The sequence below is a fragment of the Apteryx mantelli genome, chromosome 19, assembly GCF_036417845.1.
Source record: "Apteryx mantelli isolate bAptMan1 chromosome 19, bAptMan1.hap1, whole genome shotgun sequence".
NCBI lineage: Eukaryota > Metazoa > Chordata > Aves > Apterygiformes > Apterygidae > Apteryx > Apteryx mantelli.
This window is the reverse complement of record NC_089996.1, coordinates 14,684,138-14,706,082: the sequence shown is the minus strand read 5'-3', so window position 1 is coordinate 14,706,082 and position 21,945 is coordinate 14,684,138. Positions and strand designations below refer to the sequence as shown.

The window sequence follows — 21,945 nt, the reverse complement described above, 5'->3', positions numbered from 1 at the left end:
AGGACATTTTGGCAGTAGATCGTTGCCCTGCTCTTGGACTTTTTGCTACAGCCAATTTTGATGGAGAAATTGTGGTCTGGAATACAGAATCACAGAGCGTCTACTTCTCCCTCAGAGAGCCTCAGCAGAAAGGGTATCATTTGCTTTAGGATGACTAATGGAGAGTTATTTATTAAATTGTAGGCCATGGGAGTTAATAGGCCTGTTTTGTGTGTTACATAGTTGTACAGGTTCCAAGTTGCACATTCTTTCTTCTTCATAAAAAGCATTCATCTTTATTAGAGCCTTAATGCTAAATACGTCAGCATCTCAGCCGCTCTCCAACATTCTTCTATTTATCTTCCGTATCATGGTTAATGCAAGTGGTTGGGAATGGGAAGAGGCTGACAAGGGGTGGCATCTTTCTTTGTTGAAAGAATATATTTTAAACTAGGTGCTTCACACAGAAAACTTTCATTCTCCTTCTGAGATCATCTCAGGGTCCTGGGCAAACTGTGAGGGCTTCTTAAACACCATTTTAAGCATAATTAATGTTTGCAGAGTGCTTTGAAGATGAAAAGCAGCTGTACTATTATTAGACTGTCAAGACTGTGAGTATGAAAGCTGAAATATAAAATGTGGAAAATGGCAGTGTAGAATGTCATAGGGTCACTGATCCAGCCCTCTGGGGGCAAACTAAGTCTTGGCCTGCTTGCTACTAATGTTAATGGGGCTTTCTGAGAGTAGATGGATTTATTCTGATGTTGGTTCTCTAGAAATCCACCCAAGCAGTCTGATAAAAGCATTTTAAAATGCATGTGTGAGTGGTTGCACATGCGTGTGTGTGTGTGTGTGTGTGTGTGTGTGTGTATGCATGTGCTTGCATGTTATTTGTTTAAGAAATTCCAGGAGAAAGCTTGGTGTTCTCAACAGTCAACATTTCTTGCTCTTTTCTTTCTTTTCCATTAATATTATGCAGGGGCTGAGTTATCCTTTAAGAAAGTTTTAGGTACATAGGCCTGGAGGTAGTCGGAGAAAACAAAGGCTAGGCATGATCTGAATGCATTCTTCATGCCTGTTTAGGTCACATCCTCCTGTGGATAAATTGCTCTTCCTCCAGCATCGCTCTAGAAACAGCATTTCAAAAGAGCGAGCAATTCTTGTGAGCCTTTGGTGGTGGAGTTTGCTAATGCCATTAAATCTGCTCTGTTCTTGTCTTCAGCAAGATGAAGTGAACACCCAGGCCTGGTGACGTGCAGAAATTCTGACTCCGTTGCAGCATTTGGGAGTCTTCCTAGTGACTTCAGTGGGGGCCAGGGTCTCGACCCAGGAGTTCAGAGCACATCACTGAGACTACAGAGATACAAAAATTTCAGTCTCACATCCTGGCCCAGGGTCACAGCCATTTCTGGGATACATTTCAGAAGGGTAAAAAGTTGTAGAGTACAAGTTTTTCCCAGCTTGTTTGCAACCTGTTCTCTCTGAAACAACTGCAGGAGTTCCTGGGCCTTGTAATCAGCAGCTTTTCCCAACATAACACCAGGAATGTAGCTGACCCATTGCGTTTTACTTAATGTATTTATTTATTCTTTCTCATTTTGAATGTGCAATATCATAGTCACTGAGTTATAGATACTGCCACTGAGAATAGCTCAAAAAAGTTTAAGCCATTTACAGACACAGAAATGCTAGCTAAATAGAAAAGCTTTTAAACATTTTACAAGACCAACTTTAAAAACAGGATATACAAACCCTTTATCTTGGGAAGTGTTTATTCCAGTGATCAGACGTTCCACTTCAGTATCCTGGTTGGGGAAATAAAAGCCCTACCAAAAAAAAAAAAAAAAAGAGAGAGAGAACAAAGCACAAACATTAAGTTGAGCCCAGGAAAAATAAAGGAAATTGCTGTGCTAAAAGGGGAAAAAATGTGGTATTCAATGCACAGCCATACTCAGTGGGAGTGGATAATTTTAGCCAAGCACCAAAAAAGAAAAAGAGGCCAGAGAGTTTATGGATGCAAATGGCAATCCACGGTACTGTAATTGTACGTGGCAAGCGCCTACGTGAAATGAAACCCACGATACATGAACTCTCTCTGCTGACTTCACCGGGAGAGCAAAGCCGTGGCTCCTTCTGCACAAGGGACAATGCAACTGAGGATTTCACTGGCAACCAGCTTCTCCCAGAAATGGGAGATGTTGCGTTTCCCTGGCAGGTTTTTCCTGCGAGCTGCGGCTCAGCCCTGCCCTGAGCAGACCCAGCCGAGCGTGCACGCACCCAGCACAGACGCTGGGGAGCCGCAGCACTTGCGCCTCCTCCCCTTGGCCGACACGAGCACGCCAGGGTGAATTAGCTCCCCTTGGAAGGCTGCGTCTCAGTGCAAATGGGAACAACCCTCAGCCACACAAAAGGAATTTGGCCCCGGATGAAGACACCCCTCCCCTTTCAAGGAAGAAAAAACCCTGCAATTTGGAGCTGGCGCAGAGCTGGCACATTCCTCGCCGGGGCGCGCCGAGAGCCTTGGACAGGTGCTGAACACAGGCGCGCTCGAGTTGTTAATACCTTGCGACGAGCGTGCCGTTGCGCACGGAAGCCCGGGCTGCTGCTCGCCGCGCAGAGAAGAGGCAGTTGTATTCTTCGGCACTAAAAATAGGAGCGGCGCGACAGAGTTAGCACAAAGCACGGCGAACCGCCGGGGCGCAACTGCTCGACAAAGCACGTCTGGGGGCCGCGGGCAGCTGCGAGGGGACGGGCTGGTCCGACCCGGCACCGCGGCGCCGGTCGACAGCTTGCGCAGCAAACCCCATCCAGCAGCGCAGGCTGGTCAGAGAAGAAATTACTGGGGGAAATTTGGATGAGGAGAAATGGGTTCGTGGTGTTTTTGTTTTGTTTTTTTTTTTTAATGCATTCCAAGAAAACTGTACCCGGAGGGGGTTGTCTGCAGTCTCCTGATGTTGCGACAGCCCATTTTTTTTTTGTAGACTTTTGCTTCAGCACGAGAAGAAAGACAATGCAGGAAGCTAATCAAAAGGTGAAACTGGTTTGTCCTTCATCGCTGCAGCTAAGGCAGTTGACAAGGTAAATCACCAGCATTGCCGCTGGCAGCAGAGCTAATGCTAATAATTCCGACTGGGTGAAAGCGATATTAACAACACGAGTTTTGCTGTAAAATACACAGTTTTTGAACCTGAAAAGATCCTTTAAAACTTCAGGATAAGCTTTCACAAAGGCAGCGTGCTCCCACCACCTCCCGCCTCTGCGCAGGCTGTGGGCTCTGTCCCGGCGGCGCGGGGAGCCGCACGGCGTCGCAGGAGGACGAGACACGCGTGTGCCCAGCATGGGCATGTCCCCCAAGCTCGGCGTCCACCCTCAAGCCTCTCTCATTGCTTCAGGTGTTTTCCGTGCCATGGTCGAAGCAGTAGCGCCCGTCCCTGGTTTGGCAGCCAACCTCCCAAACACAGTCCTCGTGCTGGGAAACACCAGCGGAGCCGCCTGGGTTTGGGACGTTGCCGACTACGGGCCCTCGCCTGCATCTCAAGCACACCCCAATGCCTCGCGTCCAGCCTGGCAGGCACAAAACAACCCAAAATATTGGGAAGCCTGTAGCTGCTCTTAGTTCTGCCCCTGGAAATTTGCACTTCTGAGGCTTCTGCTTTCCCAGAGGAGGCTGCTTTGGGCAGGAGAAGGCGCCTTCTCACAGAGGGAGCTCCCTAAGGTGCCCGCCATTTTGTGGGGACCGCCATTTCGTGGGGACCACCATTTCTTGGCCAGGCCCAGCAACGAGAATGGGAGCGGGATGACCAGTTCCGGAAGGTTCCTGGGACAGGCCGGTTCTAGAAGGTTCCCTGGGGAACGGCCACTGAGGTGCGGGCCGTCCTGCCACCCCGACAGCGTCCCTCAGCCAGGGGGCAGAAAGGACAGGGCACAGCAAGGCTGCGCCGTGGCAGAAGCCAGAGGGAAAGCGCTTGGTTCCCCGCAGCAGAGGCTCCCGGCCTGCCAGCCGTCACCCGGGGAGGGCCCGGTAAGCGCCATACTCTGGACTGGTGTGGGTCTGTGGACGCTCGTGTGACCAGCCCCAGGGAAAGCTGCGAGGCAGCCGCTGCCAGACGCACGTTGGTGTTCCACAGCCGGCATGTCCGCACAGCCGCAGGGAGTCCCACGCCAAGCCCCTGCACAGAGAGGCCCTCGGGCGCCGGAGAAGGGCACAGCGAGGGCACTTTTACTTTGGACCACTATTTTTCAGGGTCTTCTAATTCCTGTGTACAGCTGTTTTGTCCCGGGGACCCCCTTTACCCTGAGACCCCTGAGAGCTGCAGAACTGTGGTGGCAAACCGGACTGAAAGTAACGTCCTACCCGTTTCCGCTGTGGTCCCAAGCCTTTGCGGAGCAGCCTTTTCTTTTTAATCCCCATAGGATGCAAGGGGTCTTGCAGGCGCCCTGGGGCTGGGGACTGCTAACACACCTTAGAAGGGTTTTGCTTCCACACCGTGGATGGGAAAGCGAAGCAGAGCATGACACAGTACCTTACCCACGGTCAGACAGGAGATGCCTGCAAAGCGAGAGCTGAACGTGTTCCACCAAGCAAGCTCCCTAGCCGCCAGGCAGGCCTTCTCCTCCACTCTCCCCTAATGCTTTCCGGGGAGACACCTCATTATTTATGGTTTGTCACACTCCACTCATAAACGCGCCTGCTACATTCGCTCTACAGCCCAAGCAGGCAAAAACTGCAGTGTTTCAGTCTCTGAAAGCGCTACCTGATTAAAACATATAAAAAATGAGAGATATAAAACTGCCTGTTGCCCACAGAATCAAATAAAATTAGTTCAGCTCAGCCTCCTTCATCTTTCTTTATTGCAGACTCAGGTAATAAGATCGCTCACAGTATAAATATCTAATTTTAGGCGTATATGAAAGCAAGTCATTAAGCCTAATGAGTTAGAGCAGTAGGAGAGCTCTGCCCAATGCAGACAGTGTGTTCTGTGGCACCAGTTCTGTCATAGCCGTAACTGCTACTTACACAAACCAGTGTGCTAGGCACTTTATCAAACAAATCAAACAACAGCATTCCACCAAGGGATATGTCATGATGAGAGAAAAGTATGAGCACAAATGCTAGTAGGGGAAATAAATGCAGACAGCCAGGAGCTAAGTTTCTGAACAACCCAATATTGCCATGTTGTCGCTGAGCCTGAGCATTCCCAGGTTACACTCTCTCTGTTCAACAGCTCTGGAGAGTATAAACCTCCCCCATGTGGCATAAAGCTGGATTCTGACAGCTCAAATCTTGGAAGTTTTCTGCAGCGGAGGCTGTCTGCTTGTGTTTTATATTGCTGGGAAATTATCACGATTATAAGTTGTTGTGATTCTAAAATATAAATAAATCCCTGTTAGAAAAGCCAGGTGTAGACACACTAGTCTGCATTAGTTTCATCCAGAGAAATGCATCTTCCCTGAGTAACCCTACTCTTTACCTGAACCCCACTGGCCTGGGCTAAGCCCACTTGCTGTGTACTATTGGATGTAACAGGTCCTACTTCACTTGTCACAGATGGAGAGAGATAAGGACCTGGCAACGGCTGAACCTCTTTCTCCTATTTATTTTGCCCAGGGATCTCTGGAGAAATCTGTTACTGGAGAGGTCACGGCCAAACGGTGGTGAGTGTTAAGCACTTCATGTTTGGGTCAGATTCATTCATCTTCAGTGGCTCCTCAGACAAAAACGCCAGATTATGGACCGCAGATGGGAAATTTGTGGGAAATTTTGGTCAGGAAAAGAGATGGGACTTGAAGAACCCTTCAGCATTCATCCATGCTGGGTAAGTAAGTACCCAACCTTTGACATACCACTTAAAGTTACCTCTGAGACAAACACTGTGTACAACCTTCCTTCTGCCTGTGGTCATCAACCTCATCTGAATTTAGTGTTGACCCTGCTCTGAGCAGAAGGAAGGACTGGAGATCTCCTGAGGTCCCTGCCAGTGTGCATTATTCTGTGGTTTAATAAGATAGCTCAGGTGTTGGTGGCTGTACAGCCACAACAGAGACAAACAACACTGCTCCTCCAGGAGGGCTGATAGTCCATGCTGAGCTCCTTTTAGCCATAAGTGGACCATGACCTCGTTTGGAGCCGCCTAGGGTGGCTCCACAAGACAGCCAAAAGTCTTCCCCTTCCTCTTCCCTTTCCCCTTCCATTTCCTCTTTCCTTTCCCCTTCTCCTTCCCCTTCCAGTGGGCACTGGCACAGAGAGTGAAGGGAGGTTTCTCCTCTGTCAGTGCACATCCATTTGCAGTCCTCCTCCTTCCCCACTTGCATGCTCAAGAGCCATAGTCAGCCATACAGGACTGCTGAGGGCCTGGGACAGCCACCAAGGGTTAACATGCAAAATCTCCTGTATAAAACAAGCTATTTAATGAGCATCTCTCCCCCAGGTAATGACCAGTAATGAGAATATGCTCTGCTATGGTAATGCTTGTAATGTAATAGCCCACTGAGGAGAGAGCTGGTAGGTGAAGTGAGAAAATCCTCTCTCCTCAGCTGGATCACAGTTTCAGCCAAGCTCATCTGCATTAATCTTACACTCATTAAAATCAGTTGTTGTGTCTCTAATTCAACCAGAGCTGCCAAGCTCAAGAATTAAAAATTCATGAGGCAATGTCCCTAAAAAAAACCCTGTAAGATCATCTTAAACAGCATAGATTTTTAAAATAATCATTAAAAGTCTAGCTGTTCCTTTGTGCTTGAAGCTTTCAGTTCACATTTTCATGAGGGATAGGAAAATGGAGATTTTTTTTTTTTTTTCTTTTTTATATACAATCTTGCGACTCCAGAGGCTGGTGCTTCCAGGAGGTAGCCTCACAAATTGCATCGTTTATGATAAAAAAACAAGGGAGTGAGCAACACAGCCTCTTTGGGAGCAAGCTCACTTGGCTCCTTTCATGCTGCTTCAAAACCAGTGCCATTGCTAAAGTGCCTGGCAATAGTCCACCACCCCGACCCCAGGGCACACCGTCCCCTGGGTTTTAGTGAAGTCAGTGGCCTAGAAACAATGTCAGCAGTATTTTTCCAGCCTTGCTTCAGGCTGGAATGGCTCTTGGCAGTCGCTGGCCCTTCTGGAGCTATGAGAGCAGAATTAGACCCCTAGTAGAGACACAGAGCATGAAGTCCAGTGTCGACCCAGCCAAGGGCAGCAGCGAGCAATGGGCTGGGCTGTGGGAAAAGCTAAGGCAGAGCATTGAAACAGGTCATGCTTTGGTTGGCATCCAGGATCCCCAGTAACTCACATGCCACCTCTGTGCCCCTTGCTCACCTTGTTCAGATTCCCAAGACCCATGCAGTTATTTTTTGCCCTTGAAGTCTACAATGGGCAACAAGGACTTTCGTCTCCAGTGAACTCTTCTCCAAGAGTTGACACTCTTTAAAGTATGCTTGTGCATGCAGAGCAGCATCCAGGAGGAACATGCAAGTTAACAGTACAAGTAAATAACTAACTTTTAATTGTGTACGTGTGAGCAACAAACTAGACATGATTTCTAAAATGTTCCTAATTAAGGTCACTGATGACAATAGCTAGAGAGCTGAGACAAAGACAATAAACACCATTTATGTGAAGCAGATGGGAACTCTGAAAGGGCTATGCAATATTTTGAAAATGATCTGGGATTTTTTTTTTAACAGCCAGAACTGTAAACAATGTTTCACAGAGTGCCAGAGACCTCCCAGTCCATGAAAACACCCAAGATCTCCAATTGCTTTAGCTGGCTGAGGTTGGAGCAATTATGCTATGCTGTCTGTGTCTCTCTTCACAAATGCTGTTGTTTTCTCTCAGAAAAAGGCACCATGTTTACAAAGTAAAGTTAAACTATGAAAAATACCAAGCCAGACCAGCGCAAAACCAACCCGGTGAAAAGGTTAGATTTAGCTCCTCCAGACCCAAGCAGAATTTGTTTCCTGAAGCAGCAGGAAGGTGCAAAAGATGAGTTGTTAGTGAGCATTACTTAGTGTCACTATGATTACTTTTAGAAGACATTCATTTCCTTCATGGTTTGGGTAAATATCCATTACCTTTTGAGGTTGTGAATCAAATATTAATTAACCTGCTGGAAGAAAACTGCAGATATTACTGTTTTACAAGGAATCTTCCAGCTAAGGAAAAAAAGGAAGACAGTGAACTGGCAATTTTCAAAAAAGGCCTTATTCTGTTTGAAAGGAGCAATGAGCAAAGAATATACCCACTGGATACACTTACTGGGAATGTCACTCTGTGGTTTGGTAGCAGGAAAAGGAAACTGTGATCTTGGCCTGTCTCTAGAACTTCAGTGTGGGGAAGAGCTTTGAGTTAAAAATTAAACAGCGTTTTTCAGTTGGTAGCTATGGCACTCAAACCTCTTATAACTGTCACCTCTGATCAGGGCAGAATCATCTGGTGTATGAGCAAAGGTCTCTGTAGAAACATTTTCCCCAGGAAACTAGCACACATCCTGGCAGGGCTACTGGCAGAATGAAGCAGTTATTTCTTTTACAGACACTGATGCAGCAACTGTTTTTTTTCTTCTAAGTTCCCTCTCAGATGTTAAAACTACAAGCCACATGCTTCTTTTAGCACAAGCAATAAAAATCCAGGACGACCTACAGGAAATTAGCAGAATAGCCAAAGGATGCTCTGGCTACCACACAGTCGCATAAATGAGACCAGACCTTGGCCCTCTCACTCTCCATGTTCCCTCTGTTCTGGTCCGGGACCTGCTGAACTAACTCTGGATTTTATGGACTACAGCAAAGCAACAGCAACCCATGGAAACCATTCAGGCTTAGCTCTGCAAAAGCCTGAGTAACACAAAGGAGAGAGAAATACTTCCATGAAGAAGATGACTATTTTCCAAGCAAGAATGCCAAAACAAGATATGACACCAAAATTGGGCAGCAACAAGAAATTAATTTATTGGCCGCACTAATACAAAACCTGCAAGATCACCATACCATCACCTTTCTAGCATGCTGGTATAAGACTGCTTGGCTGCATCTCTTCTTCTCACAGCAGAACTAAGCACTTTTCAAATGACATGAATCAGAAGTCTGAACTCATTGTTTTGCAAAGTGAGATACAGCTTTACATACTCACGGAGGCAAGATGATTAATGAAGCACAAAATACCCTCTATTGCATGCAGTCAACTTTCTTTTTCATGCCTGGTGCTCCATCTCTGCATCCCCAAATCTTTAACAGCTCTGAGTTCTTTAAAGAAAAAAAAAAAAGTTGCATATACAGTCAGCCAGTTTCTGCCTCTGGTGACCATTTTTAGCTTTTTTTTTCCCCTCAGCATATTCCCCAGTTCTCTACCCACACATGCCCACACTACAGACAAACTACCCTAAAAAAATGGAAGGATATCTAAAAAAAACAACAATAATCCAGGGCCTCATCAACTTCCAGGAATTCAAACTAGCTTAAGAAACCACAAACAACTTATTTTCTGTTTTTTTTAATGTATTTTTTAGTGTTTTATAATTTTGCATTTTAAAAAAGTCATGAATTTGCTCCCCTTTCACCCTCTTCAGCTCCTCAACTATGTTCAGAAAACATCTCTCTCCATCCGTGTTTAGCTCACATTTCAGGGCAGAGCAAATGTACATGCACATGGGGGGCAGGGATGATGAGTCAATTAGGCACTTCATAAAAAAAAAAAGATTTAAAAATTCTCTTTCTGACTGAGAGCATTATGAGAGCCACGGTAGTAACAGAACCAGAGATGCCAACTTGGTCCAGCTTGTCCAGGGCCTCCCTTGCAGATAAAGAGCAATTTCCTACAATAAAACTGCTCTCATCTTACATTAAACATCCCATATGATAAGGCATCTGCCACTTAACTTGAAAGACACTTTCACAGTCTAATAAATCACATTGTGGGAAAGACTGTTGTGCTCTCACCAATGTTCTTCTAACTATATCCCCTTCCCCCTCCGTATGCTCCTGCTCATCACCATGCCTTGCAGGGCTCACATATTATAGTTGATTAACTCATCCCCTAACAGTCAGCCAAGCTAAGCTCTTTGCTCTTCAATTGAACTTGCTGGTCTTGCTGTCATCTCTTCTGTTGTTCCCCTCATTCCTGCTACATCTGTCAGAGGCATCCAGAACTGAGTGTGGTGTTCCAGGCATAGTGTTGCCAAGGCCTTTGAGACTCTGAAGAAAAGCCCTAGAGATGCACCATTTATCATACAGACAGCAGCTACCACTGCCTTTTTCCATGTGTGCATTAAATTGGAGGGCGTGGATGTGAGAGACGGTGCCTATTCAGTCTCCTTGCAGATGGTCAAGCCACAAAGTACTCAAGTGAAGCCACACACATCCTTCCAACCTCGCTCCTTGGCCAAGGCCCAAACCACCCACCGATGGAGTCACACTGGGCTCACACGCTCTGTGCCAGCACCACCCCGTGAGCAGAGAAATGCAGCCTGCCACTTCTGACGGCTGGTTAAGAGAAATCTTGGACCTGAATTTGTTCAGTGCCCTGGGAACAGAGAAAGGATAGGACCATGTCACAAACTATCAGACTTTCAGAACTGAATTTGCTACTAACATAAACAGCTCAACTCAATGACCTTCAGTGGAGTTATGTCTGCCTATGTGTTTCAGTGCATTTAACCCAAGGAACAAGTTATTTCCTTTCCCAGAGAAAAATGAGTGGCCATACATTTGTCTGGTCTATTTTATTTACTGTGCAGAATCTCTGGGAGCAGCTTTGGGCCAAAGTGGATATTAAATGGAGAGAACCAAATGGTTTAAGGCCATTTGCTCACAAAGACTCCCTCAGCAAAATCTACCTCTTCTCTCAGCATAACACTCGTGAAAGCACCACAAAGCATGTCCACATTGCTGGAGCAAGCACTTTTGCTCTGTTCTAGCCTAACCATAAGGTCTGGGGAAACAGTAGGTAGGACACTGCCATTGGCCCTACAGCTGGGACCTAAAGTGTCTTTGCAATACAAAGTGAAAGGATTCTTCATCTGACATAAACCAATAATTTAATGCGCTAAAAATCATACACAAAGTCTAGTATTTAAACTAGTATGAGACCAAAGTGAGATTCAGCGAAACAGATTCTGCTGCTTTATCAATTATCATGTTTGAAAATAACTACAGCCAATTACAGTCTGTCTCAAGCTGTAACTCCCATTTACTACTGCGCCTACTGAGCTACAGCACTCTTCTGTACCTGTTTGTGCCTGTTCTGTAGCCTTTGCTCATACTGTAACTGTCCTGGCAACACGTCAAAATACAGTCATTTCCAATATATGCACTGCAATTTGAGACACTTCAATATTCCAGATTTGATTTTGATGTCATGGAACTGATCAGCTTTAGGAGAGAAAATGGAACAAAATGTCATGAGCTTTGGCACATTAGAACAGCAGTAATTTCAAGCCGAACACAACCCACTGGAAAATTCATACTCGTGAAATCCAATTTTATATTAAAAAGAAGAGCTGCCTTTTTAAAATGTCACTCTAAAACTAGCTGTTTCATAACCAATGGCCCTGCAGGATGCGACTGAGCTGGAAAGCTCTCACGGAAGCATGCAAAAATATTGCTGGGCCTGCATCAAACCCTCTGTAAAGCCTGGCTACCAGGCACATCAGACAGCTGCACTAACCAGTAAATACTGATGCCAGTGTCTCACTGGACTGAGACCAGGGCTGGTTTGTCTATGCTGATCATAGTTTGGAATAACAGAAGGAGGAGAAGGCCATAGGATCACGGTTTGTTTGTTTCCATCTACAACTTCTACATCCTTCCCACAAAGGAGCCAGTGGCTTCCTTTATAGAGCAGACTATTCTGATGCACAAGGAGGGTCCCTGTTTAACTTTCTCTGACTGAATATGACCAGTTTTGTGGCTTGGTATACTTAGCATAACTCATTATTCAATCCATTTCTTTCTTCTTTTTTCATCAGGGAGCCTTGGGGAGATCAGAAGGAAGCCAAGAAAGAAAGGAGTGTGACCAGACAACAAGCAGTTGCTGATGGGCTGCTTCTCAAGCCAGGGGAGCTCCAAATCCCAGAGGGAAAGCAAGTCCATGGGGCCAGTACTAATGCCAGCAAAATGGAGCAGGAAGAGTACCAGCAGGGTGAGGATTTATCAGCAAGCCCAGACTAATGCATATACTTTGCACTGCTCCTGGAGGAGTCTATCATCCACTGACCAGCACAGTCTAGCCCATGGGAGTGCTGGCCCAGATTATACTACCTGCATTTCTAACTGCTTGGTGGAATTAATGCATCCCAGAGTAATCTAATGCAGGGGAATGATATTGTCCTTGGATCTGTCCTTTTTAGCCATGAAAATAAGTTAATGTTGGTGTAATTAGAGAGTGACCATTATTTGCCATCAAGCTTCATAAAAAATGTGAGGAAAGATGTATATATTTTAATTAAGTTTCAGGGGAAAAAATTGTACCTGGCTAGATTGCAAAGAGATGAACTCATTACTTCATCCGTGTCTCGTCTGCTGCCTATTTTCCTCTGCAATAGCATGATCAGTCTCCGCTGCAGTCATTGAGTTTAAAAAGCAAATAAACACTCTGAAAGAGCCAGGCCAGCATTTTATAATTCCTAAAGCTCTGAACTGGAAGTCTTCATAGAGCCACATTTCTAGTGAGACTGATGGGTAATAGTTTGAAATCTTTGAAATCTGAGGGGAAGTGTTCCCCAAATCAGGGCATCAGGAGGAGACCCAGATGGAGCCACTGATTGTTCTAACAGTCAGACAGCTTTTTACAGCTGTCAGACTTTTCCATAGATTGCACAGGTCTGACTTATTGCTAAGAAACAGCCTGGGCCAGAGCTGTCCTTTTCATCTCAGGAATGCACAGCTGCAAAAGTGAGGTCTCTGTTCATTTTGTGGAACGTGGCTCCAGGAATATGAATTTGAATCTAAGCCATTAAGGCCACACTGTAAACGGGGTCACATTCATAATCATGCTAAGTAACAACAAATGTGGCATGTGCAGGTGTGCAGTGCTGACACCCTTTGGGTATGCAGAAAAAAGAAACGTAACAAAAACCATCCTGTGTCTTGAACAGCAGAGAATAAAAAACTCTAACCCCCTAATTCTATCCAGAAAGTTTCTAGGGAGTGGAGAAAGAAACAGAGCAATCATAATCAACCTCCTCCCCAGGCAGTCTGCTGAGGAACCTTCCACAATGGAAAATAGTTTCTTCTTTTCTCAAACACTCAAATAGATCCCTTGTGAAAGTCACTATTACTCTAACAGAGAGTCAGACAGCATGTCTGTGGGCTTTTCAAAGACTAAATAATCTGTTTGCCATTATTGGTCCTTGTATGATTAGAGCAGAGCAGGTAGATCTCATGCTTAAAGACACTAGTTAACAGTCCCAGGGGTCAGGAACGAAATCCCACGTACCCCTCAATGGCCATGCACAGCCAGCCAGAAGCACTGAGACCCCCCTCCAGCCAAACACTTCCACATATGTTTAAGCCCCACGGAAGTCAGCGAAACTTAAGTATGTCCTTGAAGTTAAGCACCTCTTTAAGCGTTTTGCCAAACAGAGAGTCTTGTGGAGTGAGCCACAAAGGTGGCCGAGGTAGTGCATTTTGCTTCACAGGGTGGGGCGCACTGATGGTACACGCATGATGAGTTACTCAGCTGACAGGCAGGAATGTGCTCAGCTCAGCAGTGGGACTGTACCTTTATCTTTATAGTTAAGCAAGTGCATTGATGAACTGGGATCTCATTTCCTTCCCTCTGCAGTTTTAGATGCCAGCCCTGCCCAAGATGGGACAATGGCTGCCAGTGATAAACTCTGAGACAAAAAGTCTTATATATCATAAAGAGATGATAAAATGGGGCAACATCTGATCACTACCAGTGATTTGTAGGCAGGAAATTGAATGGGTCCCTAGAAAATCAAGCTGCAAAACTTCGGCTCTGAGAGATGCTGGCCTGTCAAAGCTTCGGAGGTTCAGTTTGGCCTAGCCTGGACACTGGCTCCCTGCCTTTCCTGTCCTGCTGGGAACAGCTTGGCTCCAAAACCTAGTGGGCTGACCACAAACCCTGTCCACATGATCATATTTGTTAAAACTCTCATTCACACTGTAGCCACAGCGCTGGTTGGAAGAACATACATCAGGCTTTTTGTCAAGCAAAATCCATTCCAACTGTCTGGGAGGACAGCAAAATCTGCCATTGCACTGCTTTGAAGGGTTTACAGTTTGCTGCAGCACTTTAGGTCTGCAGTTGTTTCCACAACTAAGTCCAAGAGAGCTTGCGAACAGGAAGGAATTAGGCACTTATGCAAAGACCATTAAAGTCAAGGGGAATCTTTCCATTGACTTGAGTGCGCTTGGCTCCTGGCCCTGGATATTAGGCTCTGTTGTGTGGGTTAGAGCAGGAAATGGGAGTAGGACTTTGCAGGTTTTCTCAGCATTTGCACGGACTCGGTGTAACTTTAGCATAGGAGTTCTCTGTGCCCAAGTTTCCCTGCATGCAAACGAATGTGTGCAGGCAGTGACTACTCATCCTGGATGCAAGGCTCTAATTTATTGTCTTTCTGTTCAGCCTATGCGCCTTCTCCACCCTTCCTAGGGTAGGTAGAGCTAAGATCCCTAACAGGTGGAATAGTCCATTCCTACAGGCAACATGATTTCTTTACGGCTTCTGACATGTCTGTCCACGATACATCACCTATGTATGACATGTCAGTCTGAGATGCAAAAATACCTCAAACCAAAAACTGCAGTAGGTCTGAAAAGCTTGTTAATCCAAAGCTCAAATTCACATCAGGGGATGAATGTCTACAGGGATCTTTGCACCATTCACTGACTTCTCTTCTGCCTATTTGGTTACAGCCTACCATTTTGCACAGGAATTTACTGTCTCTTGAAGTGCAGGAACATATACCAAAATGACAAAAGATCTGAGCTGCCTCATTTTCACACAGAGAAACAGATCTAATGTGCACTGCTCAGGACTTAAACTCTGGAAACTGGTACTGTCTGAGGAGTGTCTTCCCAGGCACCCACAACTGCAAGCACACGAACCACAGGGCACTCCTGGCAACTTCAAGATCTTTTAAAATACAATAGCTAAGATCTTAATTTCCTACTAATAGGAGTAGCGATGTTTCTGTGGGCTCACAGTAAGACAGCTTGTCAGATGAGTTTACTGAAGTGCTACGTCAGTTCTGGATATAAGTGCCTGTGAGTCGGGCACAGAGGGCATTGGGATGAGGGTGCTGGACTTAAAAGATGTAGGTTCGTTTTCTGCCTCAACCGTATACTCCCAGCTTTGTTCAACACCATCACTTAATTATCTTCTCTGAAGGTAAAAGCAGAGAGCATATTTCTCCACTCCACACAGACCTGGATAGTAAAATCCTTTAGAAGCCATGGAACAGTCGCATACCATGGGAGAGGCTGTATCAATACTTGAGAATGAATGGACCAAAGCCAGTGAACCCAGCCAGTGCTACATGCACATAAGCCAGAAGTTGCTCAGCCCAGTGAGGGGATGGCTGTGCTCTGATGGCAATATCCTACCATAGGTTTTGCAAGAGCCAGCATCCAGCGGTTAGAGAAGGTGCCCTTCCCACGCACAGTGCTGCTCAGTACAGCTGATTTCTCATGGGTAGCATGTGCTTGGGAAAGGAACGAGGCTTTAACAAATGAGTTATTTAACTCATGGGCTTAGGGAGAACCTTTGACTCTTGGCAGATGCTTGTTACTTGGGCTGGGCTTAGAAAAACAGGTGACCAAACCCCAATTCAGCCCTCAATGGGGAGCACAGAAAGACAAGATTACATTTACTGCAAGAAACATGATCCCAGAGAGGGGAGAGGGGGAGGGCTGGGGAAGGAAACACATCCTAGTGCCAGGGGTGACCCAAAACAACACTGCATAGCCAAACTCCATCAACAGAGTCATGAAGGCAGAAAGGAGAGCAACATCAGGAAACAGGTTGACAGTTGCAACCTCAGGTAGACAGATAGTGTTGTTTTCATATCAAAGACAGGCTTCAAGCAGCAAGTGTCTCTTTTCTAAGACAATGTAGACAGCAATTTGACTTGGCAGTAAGGCGCCATTCCAAAGATCACCTCTGCAGAGTGATGGCTTCTAGGTACCTTCTGCAGGAGCATCCCCCTGTCAAGCCAGTCCCCCATGCATCTCCATTAACCTGGAGGGAGATGCTGTCTTCCCATCATGGGAAGTCAAGTGTGGCTTTTTGTTTTAAGAGGGATGTGGTTTTGGAAATGAGCTTTGCTACCACCTGCTGCAAGTTCACTGGTTTAGTGGGACAAATTGCCAAATTTGACAGGAACTAGGGTCTCATTAGTGTGACCGAGGCTTTGGCAGAGTGAAGGCTTCTCAGCTTCCATTTATAGGAAGTGTTGAGAGAGGCCATGGCAAGAGTTCAAAGCAGGGCAGTGTATACCGTTGCACTATGAAGTCTAGACAGCGCTGGATCTCAGCAAGCCTGAAGAATGCCTTTTCCCTGCCCTCGAGTATTGTTTAAAACTCAGCAGCATTCCTCAGCCAGGAATGAAATGGGAAAATATTTAATTCCCTTGTTCAAACAGATTCTTTTGCATAATTGTCTCCCTCAAAAAATTCCACCTTCAAAGCTCTGCCTGGAAGATCAGAGGCTACCAACATTTGTACATGCATGCCAGTACAAATTCTCACATTTGACCAAATGCCTCTGCTGAAGTCACGTGGCTACACTAGCCCCTGCTGCTAGGCTTTTCTGGGGAAGAAAGTGGGGGGGAAAAATTAAACTGCCTAAAATCATGTTTGTATTCTGACCTGGAATGAAAAAGGTACCTTTGAAGGGGTGCTGGGCAATTCTTGAAACATCTGCTTTAAACAGTTTTTATCCCTCCTTTTCCCTAACTCTGAGGTGACCGGAGAGAGCTGCAACTCAGAAACCCACCTGCCTGCAACTTCACTATCTCTATGGATCTCCAAGCAATGCTCCCTCCTCCATTAAAAGACACCTAGCTGAAAATTTTCCAAGCAGGTGTGCTTATTGATATCTGCAGCCAGCTTCAAAGAAAGCAGGGGACGTTTTGAACCTACACCAAAAAATAAAACAGAATTAGCTTTAATTTAGCAGATTTCTATTGGCCTTAACTGTCAAATGAACTTCTCATGAGCTGAGGGACAACTTGTGCTTAGATAGCATTTCAGCAGCTTCTGAAATACAACCCCCAAGCAAGGCTGGGGGGGCAGCTGGGCCAGCAACTTCCTAGCCCTGTCACCAGACAGGGGACATGACATCTGGCCAACACCTTCCCACATTTAACTGTTCAAACTGCAGCAGGGTCCAGTGTAAATGAATCAATTATTCAACAGCAATTCAGAGGAAAAAATAGGATCAAATTGTGATCTTTTTGAATTTGTCAGACTGCCCTTGACTGTACACCCAGAACATACACTCTTTTCTTAAGTGGACTGTTAAGCACATTGAATCAATATTAGCACATGCCAGATGCTGGGGAATCATTTCCCACTGCTGGCAATTATGAGGATGTCCCAGAAGTCATTAAGGCAACTGGGAAGATAAGCATCTGGTGATGGTTGTCAGGCCCTGACACAGTGAGATAAATCTCTGTAATAAAGAGGTGTGGGGGTTTTTTTGCTTGAAACATATGCCATTTAGCACTAGTTAAATGCAATTTCTCCTCCTTTCTTGGGGTTTCCTTGGAAGGAATTCAGCAGGCCACCTCTTCCTCGTGAGAGATACTGAGCTGTGCCTTTCCTGACCATGTTCTTTCTCTGCAGAGACTCAGTTACTAAAAGCTGATCCCCCCACTAAGTCAGCATCGCCCAGCCAGCTTTATTCAGAGGGTACCGTGCAAAGCCATCTGACCCCTTCACAGCTGTTAGACAGCACCTCTGACCAGAGAAATCACAAGGTGAGTTGATGAGATCATCTTCCTCTCTCTGACCTTATCCACTCCATGCTTTCAACCAAGGGCAAAACCTCACAGCTAGAGATAACAGAATCTGCCACAAGCTCAGATTCATTAAAAGATGTATGAAGTGCTAAAGCAGTGAAGGTTGCTTCCTTTATAAATGAGCCAAAAAATAATAATCATACACAGGGAACATTCTGTGGATTATGCAATAGCAATCCAATCTATTGCAAATACATGGTTGAACAGCATTTTGAAAAAGACTTAATGGATGATTCCTAGAAGTAATGACAAGCCAATGTTATTCTTGTGCAAGGCAGCAGAGCTGAGCTATATTTAATAGAGGAAAGATGATAAAAGTAATCTCCAAAGGTCTCTGCACTTATATATTCTTTGGTACATCTTTATGTTGTAAATGCCAGCATAACTACAAGGAGAATTTTTCTGGATTGGATGGCAATTCAGAGATTCATTGGTTTTAAGATCAGAAGCAGTCATTAAAACATCTAATATGACCTGCTCTCTACCACAAGCTGTAATGTTTCATCCAGTAATAGAACCGGGTCAGAGGTTTGATAAGTAACATGCCACCCTTTGCCAAGAGGCAAAGGACTGCTTAGCTTGAGCAGTTCTCAGTGTCAGAGACCCCTTCTCCCACAAAGGCTGTTCTTTGCCAGAGCTTTTTCAGACAATATGTGGAAAACGAGCTGATGGAAAGAAGAGCAAGAAGAAAAGTTCGTGAGCAAGTGTTTGGGACCATCAGTGCTAGCAAATGCCATCCGTTTGGGACCATCTGCTCACCTTTCAAGGCCTTGGCAATCATGGTGAGTGTCCTCCTGGTCTCCTAACCTTCCCTACCCTACTGAAACTCGTCCTACCAGGAAGATTTACAATAGACTTTCAAATTCTGCTGCTCAGTAGTGCCTGGAGAACCTGCTCTTTCTTTTCATTACATTTTACTTTGGGCTTTTCCTAAAGCAGAATTTTTTCTCCATTTAACTTCCTACAAAGACCTGAAAAGAAATATGACCAGCATTTGTTATAACAGCAGCATCCATTTAAAAAGTATTGAGCAGACCCAAAGTCAGATAATATACTTGCTTACACTATGACTTACAATGTTAACACCGAAATAATTTTAAAAATAAATTTTATGTTGATTTTTGCTCATTGTTTACTTTTGATAAGATTAAAATGCTCAGCATCAGTTTCAGATTTTCAGGACTGTGGGTTCAACTTGCAGAGGACACCTGGAAGAGAGGGGGTATTTTTTCCCCAGAGAAAAATACTGCTTATTTGAAACATTTTAAAGGCTATGAAACCATCATTCTGGATCCTGGCTTGTGTGAATGCCAAAGCTAAAAAAAATTACATTTGGAGTCAAATTTGCCTTATTCCTTTCAAGAAGCTGCTGCTTTTCTTCATAAACCCTTGTTTAACTTTGATCATTTCTATGTTTGAAATCTGCCTGTCTTATTCTGTATGCAATATCTGTGCTAATGAATTCCCGTTCTGTCACTTGGGCTCTTTGACAACACAATGTTACAACTACATTAACTACATGAAATGCACTTTTAATGTCCCCATTACATATTAATGTATGAATTTAATTACTTAGGATAATATTTAGAACATACACAATGTTTGATTTTAAAAGTACAGTGTAAATATTTAACTAATTAATGCACAAAGTATCGCTATAGGCAACACAGTTAAATTATTTTGGCTCTGATTTGTCAGAAAATACCTCTGTGCCGGAGCTTTCTTAAGGGACTGGTGTGAAGGGTTGTCAACGTTACCAGCTACAAGGCAGTGCAGAGGAACGTACTTATCTGAGGGAGCTGGCCCGCATCTCAGAAGCAAACTGACCGCAAAAGCCCAGCACTTAGCGGGGCCAAGTCATCCCGCTCCTCCCAGGAGCCCTCACCGCTCCACTAAACCAGACCATTTCAGCTGGTTTAGGTATCTCTACACTATTTAATAAAATACAGTGTTAACGTTGCCCAAGACCACAGAGTGACCCTGTGGTGGAGTGTTTTGCTCTGCCGAGGTATGTGCACAGGAAGGAAAGGGAAGAGTGTGTGTTTGCCTGGCTCAATGCCTTTAGAAAATTCATCCATCCTGATGCCTCTGAGTATGTGTCTATGAAGTGCTGAATAACAGGAAATCATTTGACTTGTATCAGACCAAATCCAGAGACTATCAAGCCTGCAATTAGCTATAATTAGAAACCCACTCCGTCATTGCACTCTCAGGCAGAATCCATACGCACCCACACACATTCATGTGCTAAAATGATGGATGTTACAGAAAGGCGCGCAATACCGATCTCTCCGGGGGGGGTGGCCTGTGTGTTCACCCCAATCTCTGTCTCCTAGGAGATGCAGAAGCTAACTTTACCTCAAGACTCACCCATGACCTCCCAGATACCGAACAAGGAAACAGTTTGCACCACTGAGTCAGACGTAAGGTCTTTACAACTAACCTTCCCCAGGCTGGACAGGGAACAAGCAGAAACATCCAGTCTGAAGGAGAAGCAGCAACCAGCAGGCCAGACTAAAACACCCTGGCTTCCCCCATTGGTTAATCCTACCAAAGCCAGCCTCTCCTCTAGTAGACAGGCCAAAAGATGCCAGCTTCCTTCCCTGCTTCCAGAGCAGCCCTTCCTGCCCTGGAAGAGCAGGTACTGAGAGCACCAGCAGCCTCTGGGCCAGACCTCGGTTTTCCAGAATCTGATCCTGGCCTGCCATGCCGACTCATTGGTCTCAGGGCTAAAATCATCTTGAATATGCATAGAAAGTTATTTTTAAAAGTGCTCTTCTGTACTTTGGTTTGAAAACTGTAGCTTTTGTCTTTAATAATAAAAGATAACCTGCTGGTATGAGATCCTGTGATGAGCAAAAGTGAATTGATTCACCAGCCTCAGCCCATCCTCTCAACCATCACAAACACCAATCCGCTCCTGAGAACTTGGATGTGGCCAAACCCAGTGCTATTTTTGCAGTGCTAATGCCCCTTGGAGCCTGTGCCAGCTCTCAGAATAGCATCCAGAATATAATGGGGCAAGTTCAGTCCAGACAAAGAAAGATTCAGTTGTTACCTGATTTTCAAGGAGATTTTTGCACTTGTAATTCCTCAGTAGTTAGGATGCATTTTGAAAACTCCCTGCTTGTGTATCCAACTAAAGCTAACCATTGCCATACAAGCAAAAAACCCCAGTGCTTATAAGATCTTGATACTTAGGGATCTAGTAAAATCACAGCAACCTCAGCTATAATTATTACCCTGTAATCTGCATGTCATGAATAACTATGTAATCCAGCAATAGCTGCAATCACTGCACACATTTGCTCTCTATGTTGAAAAAAATGGTGGGAAAGACGGACAGCAATTGAGAGCTGTGCAGATATTCAGTAATTTTCAACCTTCTCCAGCGAACAGCCTCTTAATTAACATTTCTCCTGCGGAGGCCTTTGCAACAAATACAACAAAAAAGAGCACAGGCTTGCCACTCCGAGCTGCTTGTTGCAGATCCTCGAGAGTGCCCCATCGGCCTCAGTGTGGGTTGAGGCCTGAGAAGAAAGGTGAGTAATTAAAAAAGACTTTGAGCACAATTAGGCTGAAGTATTTTCTCTTGCTGTTCTTTCAGCTCACACCAAGGCCAAGGGGAAAACTTGCCATTTTGATCTCAACTTAGACACCTGGACTAAATGTCTGTGTTTTGTGCGCTGAAAATTTACTGAAAAATGTGATTTGGAAACCTTGAAAGGGAAGTCCTTCTGGAGAGGAACAATCCAACTAAAGCAATACAGTTAGGAGTACCCCAATAGGGTTAGGAGGTGAACAGAAACCTCTTGTATGCTCCCATGTCTACTGCAAAAGGTTATTACTTCCATCTATTCATCACATCTTTTCACAACAGCTGGTTTCCTCTATAACTTATTTCAGATGAAACAAGCCAGGTTAGCTCTACAGCAAAGTTCAGCTCTTTAAAATGTTTACTGCAAGCTGTAGCATCACTTGACTGAAATGGGAG

At 45.1% G+C, this 21,945-nt stretch overlaps 1 protein-coding gene across 4 annotated transcripts; it reads left to right on the top strand.

The window, feature by feature from the left end:
- The first annotated feature begins 500 nt into the window (after positions 1–500).
- Positions 501–20,726, top strand: LOC106485980 (uncharacterized). Of its 4 annotated transcripts, XM_013944491.2 has the most exons (7): positions 2,701–2,847; positions 2,961–3,057; positions 5,588–5,795; positions 11,931–12,103; positions 17,776–17,909; positions 18,587–18,733; positions 20,288–20,726. In XM_013944491.2, exons 3-7 carry the CDS (start codon positions 5,653–5,655, stop codon positions 20,597–20,599), a joined length of 909 nt encoding a protein of 302 aa, XP_013799945.1. In that variant the 5' UTR covers positions 2,701–2,847; positions 2,961–3,057; positions 5,588–5,652; the 3' UTR covers positions 20,600–20,726. The 4 variants fall into 4 exon arrangements, with proteins under 4 accessions (XP_013799946.1, XP_013799945.1, XP_013799947.1 ...); XM_013944493.2 differs by lacking the exon at positions 18,587–18,733; XM_067308444.1 differs by having other exon boundaries at positions 2,701–3,057.
- Positions 20,727–21,945: the final 1,219 nt, after the last annotated feature.